This window comes from Elephantulus edwardii, unplaced genomic scaffold, assembly GCF_000299155.1.
Source record: "Elephantulus edwardii isolate Elephantulus edwardi_28Jun2011 unplaced genomic scaffold, EleEdw1.0 scaffold00073, whole genome shotgun sequence".
Taxonomy (NCBI): domain Eukaryota; kingdom Metazoa; phylum Chordata; class Mammalia; order Macroscelidea; family Macroscelididae; genus Elephantulus; species Elephantulus edwardii.
Window position 1 is genome coordinate 1,371,159 of NW_006399823.1, and position 4,295 is coordinate 1,375,453.

The 4,295-nt window shown below is 40.6% G+C and overlaps 1 protein-coding gene across 1 annotated transcript; it reads left to right on the top strand.

The window, feature by feature from the left end:
- The first annotated feature begins 489 nt into the window (after positions 1 to 489).
- LOC102848533 (peptidyl-prolyl cis-trans isomerase A-like) lies at positions 490 to 984 on the top strand. Its single transcript, XM_006888902.1, has one exon. The coding sequence runs from the start codon at positions 490 to 492 to the stop codon at positions 982 to 984; it is 495 nt and encodes a 164-aa protein (XP_006888964.1).
- Positions 985 to 4,295: the final 3,311 nt, after the last annotated feature.

Here is a 4,295-nt window from a genome sequence, read left to right on the forward strand (position 1 = left end):
GGTGTGTGGCAGTGATGTATCCTTTGTCCATACTTAATCAATCTGTATATTGAGCAAATAATTCAAAAAGTTGAACTCTATGAAAGAAAAGGTGACATCAGGATTGAAGGAAGACTCATCAACAACCTGTGTTATGCAGATGACACAGCTTTGCTTGCTGAAAGTGAGAAACACTTTAAACTCTTGCTGCAGAAGATCAAGGACTACAGCCTTCAAAGTGGACTGTCTCAGCATCAAGAAGACAAAAATCCTCACCATTGGGCCAGTAGGCAACATTATGATAGATGGAGAAAGGATTGAAGTTGCCAATAAAATGTCATCTTGCTTCAATCAAAAATCAACACCCTTAATACCAGAAGTTAGGAGATATCGGGAGCCTTATTGTATTGGGCAAATCTGCTCTCAAGGATCTCTTCAAAATACTGGCTAGTGGCTTTGCAGACAACAATGCCTCAGCAACACACTTGTCCACTCTGCTCGTCCCCAGCCATGGTCAATCCCACTATGTACTTCAACATCACCATCCAAGGCAAACTTTTCGGCTGTATCTCCTTCGAGCTGTTTGCAGATAAATTCCCAAAGACAACAGAAAACTTCCATGCTCTGAGTACTGGGGAGAAAGGGTTTGGTTACAAGGGTTCTCGTTTTCACAGAATCCGTCCTGGGTTTACGTGCCAGGGTGGTGACTTCACATGCCATAGCAGTACTGGTGGCAAGTCCATATATGGGGAGGAATTTGATGGTGAGAACTTCATCCTGAAGCACATAGTTTCTGGCAACCTGTCCATGGCAAATGCTGGACCCTATACAAATGATTCTCAGCCTTTTATCTGTACTGCTAAGATTGCATGGTTGGATGGCAAGCATGTAGTCTTGGGCAAGGTGAAAGAAGGCTTGAACATTATGGAAGCCTTGGAGCGGTTTGGGTCCAGGAATGACAAGAACAGCAAGAAGATCGCCATTGCTGACTGTGGACAACTCTAATGTGATCTGTATTTCATGTTTTCTCTTAATCACCACATCATTCCTTCTATAACTTCAGAGATCACCCTGCTATTCCTACTGTGCTTGCAGTACCTTTTAATCTTTGTGCCTTTGCTATAGTTCTTTGGGTTCCATGTTTTCTTCTTCCCTTCCAAGTTTAGCAGGATTACAGAGTTAAGCTTATGACTATGAAATAAAAACTAGATCCAAAAAAACCCACAAAAAAACACCACATCACAAAATACCGAATAGCAGCAATGTGAGCTTAAAGGTGAACATGATCCAGGCGATGGGTTTTTTTCACTCATTTACTATACATCTGAGAGCTAGACAATGGATAAGGATGACAGAAAAATTGAAGCCTTTGAGTTGTGGTGTTAGGGAAGAGTGCGGAATATCCCCAAGACTACCAAATGAACAAATAGATAAGTCTTGGGAAAGGTGCAAGTTTCCCCTTGAAAACAAAGATAGTGAAGCTTCATCTATCATACTTTGGGCATGTTGCTAGGAAAAGCTGTTTCTTGCCAGAGGATACCATGTTTGGAGGGATGGATGGTCGGCAAAAGGGAGGAAGGCCTTTAACGAGATGGACTGACACAGGGACTGTAGCTATGGGCTCAAGTATGTCAGAGATGATGAGGATGACACAGGATGGGGCAGGGTTCAAACCTGTTGTTCATAGAGTTGCTATGAGTCAGACGTGACTCAACGGCACCTAACAGCATCACCTCCACCAACAATTAGCTACTACTTGCTCCACAAGCTGCTTGAAGGGGAAAAAAAAATATGCAATATCTTCCCATGTAATTTAGTGCTTAGGAAAACCAACTGGACAGTCAGCTATGAATCTATTCCAACTTGACAGTATCCTACAACACAACAACTTTCATATTTATCTCTACTACCATCAACTCATTTTCAACTTTTAACAATCCTATAGGACAGAGTATAACTGACTCATAAAATTTCCAAGGCTGTAAATCTTTATGGAAGTTGAATATCTCATCTTTTTTGCTCCTGAAACAGCTGATGAATTTGAACTGTTAACTTTTTGGTTATCAGCCAAATGCCTTAACCACTTAAACACTCCCTCATAATCTCTTTCTGTCTCTCTGTATATTGTTGTTATTAAGTGCCATCAAGTCAATTACAACTCATGAACAGTAGAGCTGAACCTTGTCCTACCTACTCTGTGCCATCTTCATCATCTCAGACATACTTGAAACCACTGTTGCAGTCACTGGGTCAAACCATCTCATTTGAGGGTCTTTCTCTCTTTTCTGACCCTCCACCTTTCCAAACATGTCCTTTTTCAAGGAATTGCCTCTTTTAACAACATAATCAAAGTATGTGAGAATAAGCTTTGCCATCTTTGCTTCTTAGGAACACTCTGACTTCACCTTCTCCAAGATACATTTGTGTCTTTTGGAAGTCCATGGGATATTCAGTTTAGTCACCAACACCACAACTCAAAGGCATAGATTCTTCTTCTGCCATTGCTATTAATTGTCTAGCTCTCAGATGCATAGCCAGTAACTGAAAAGACCAAGACTTGAATCAGACACACCTTAGTCTTGAAGCTGACATCTTTGCTCCTCAGTACTTAGAGAGTTCTTTTAAAGTAGAGTTTCCCAATTAAATATGTCTTTTTATTTCTTGACTTCTGGTGATAAAGGTGTTGGTTGTGGATACAAATAAGATGAAATTTTGACAATTTCATGATTGAAAAAGCCATGATCTGAATCAAGTGCACCTTAGTCCTCAAAGATCATTGCTCCTCAGTAATTTAGAGAAGTCCCTGAATGCAGCCTTTCCCAGTGTAATTCATTTTCTAATCTGACTGCTGGTACCAAGTATTTTGATTGTGGATCCATGTAAGATGAAGTTGCTGAAAGTTTCAATATTTTCTTCCTCTATTATAATGTCATAGCCCTGGTGTACAAGTTGCTGTACAGCGGTAACTTGTGGTTGCTGTGAGGCTGAACTCTGTGACAGATGCGTCAGATGTGTTAATGGCTGGTTACCCAATGCAGACAGAGAGTGAGGTGGAGCTCCCTAATTAAAACAAGCTTGGAAGGAGGAGTGGCATCCACTTCCATGATAGCTTGCCTCCGGAAACCCTATGAACCTGGAGAGAGGATGAGAGACACCCACGCATTGAGGACTCTCCTTCATAGGGTCGCTTCGAGTCGCCTGCGACTCGACAGCACTTAACAACAACAACATTATAATGTCATCTATCTGTCCAATGGTGAGACTTTTCATTTTCTTGGCATTGGGAGGCAATCCACATTGAAGGCTGCAGTATTTGATCTTCTGTAGCAAGTGAAGTCTCCTCACTTTCAGCAAGCAAAATTGTGTCATCTGCATATGGAAGATTATTGACAAGTCCAATTCTGATGCCACATTCTTCTTTAAAGGGTCCAGCTTCTAGAATAATTTGCTCAGTATGGTGAACAATCACAACCCTGACACAGCTTTTCTTAATTTTAAACCATGTAGTGTTCCCTTGCTTTATTCTTGGTCTAGGTATAAGTTTGGCATAAGCACTATTAAGTGTCCCGGGATTCCCATTCTTCTCAATGTTAGCCATAATTTGAGCCATATGCCTTTGCGTAGTCAATAAAACACAAATAGACATTCTTCTGGTATTCTTTGCTTTCAGTCAGGATCCATATGACATTAGTAGTAGTATCTTGGGTTGCCACAGCCTCTTCGAAACCCAGCTTGAACTCTGTCAATGTACTGTTCTAGCCATTTTTTAGTGACCTTCAGCATTTTTTTTTGCTTATGTGTGATATTAATAATACTGTACAATAATTTCCACATTCTGTTGGATCATCTTTCTTGGATATTGGAACATATATCCATCTCTTCCAGTCAGCTGTCTTCCAAATTTCCTGGCACAGACTAGGAAACACATCAGGGCTAGAGCTGTTGTTTAAAACATGTCAATTGGTATCCCATCAATTCCTGGGGCTTTATTTTTTGCCAGTGCCTTCAATGCAGCTTAAACGTCTTCCTTCATTACCATTGGCTCTTGATCATAGGATACTTCCTGAAATATTTCCGTGTCAGCCAATTCTTTTTGGTATAATGAATGACTCTGCATGTTCCCTCCATCTTCTTTTTTTTAATTTATTATTAATTTCAATGAAAATTTGCAGAGACTTTGGATTTCCATTCATTCATTGTTGCACCTCCTCCCCCCAACCTTCCCCCCTAGTACACTACCCTCTTGGAAAAGTAAAAGAAAAATTCTTTCATTGTTTTACAATCCCTCCCCCCAGGTCCACTCCACTATATAGCCT

Excerpts from the sequence above, each read along its gene's own strand:
- LOC102848533 (XM_006888902.1), top strand. The coding sequence starts at position 490 with ATGGTCAATCCCACTATGTACTTCAACATCACCATCCAAGGCAAACTT.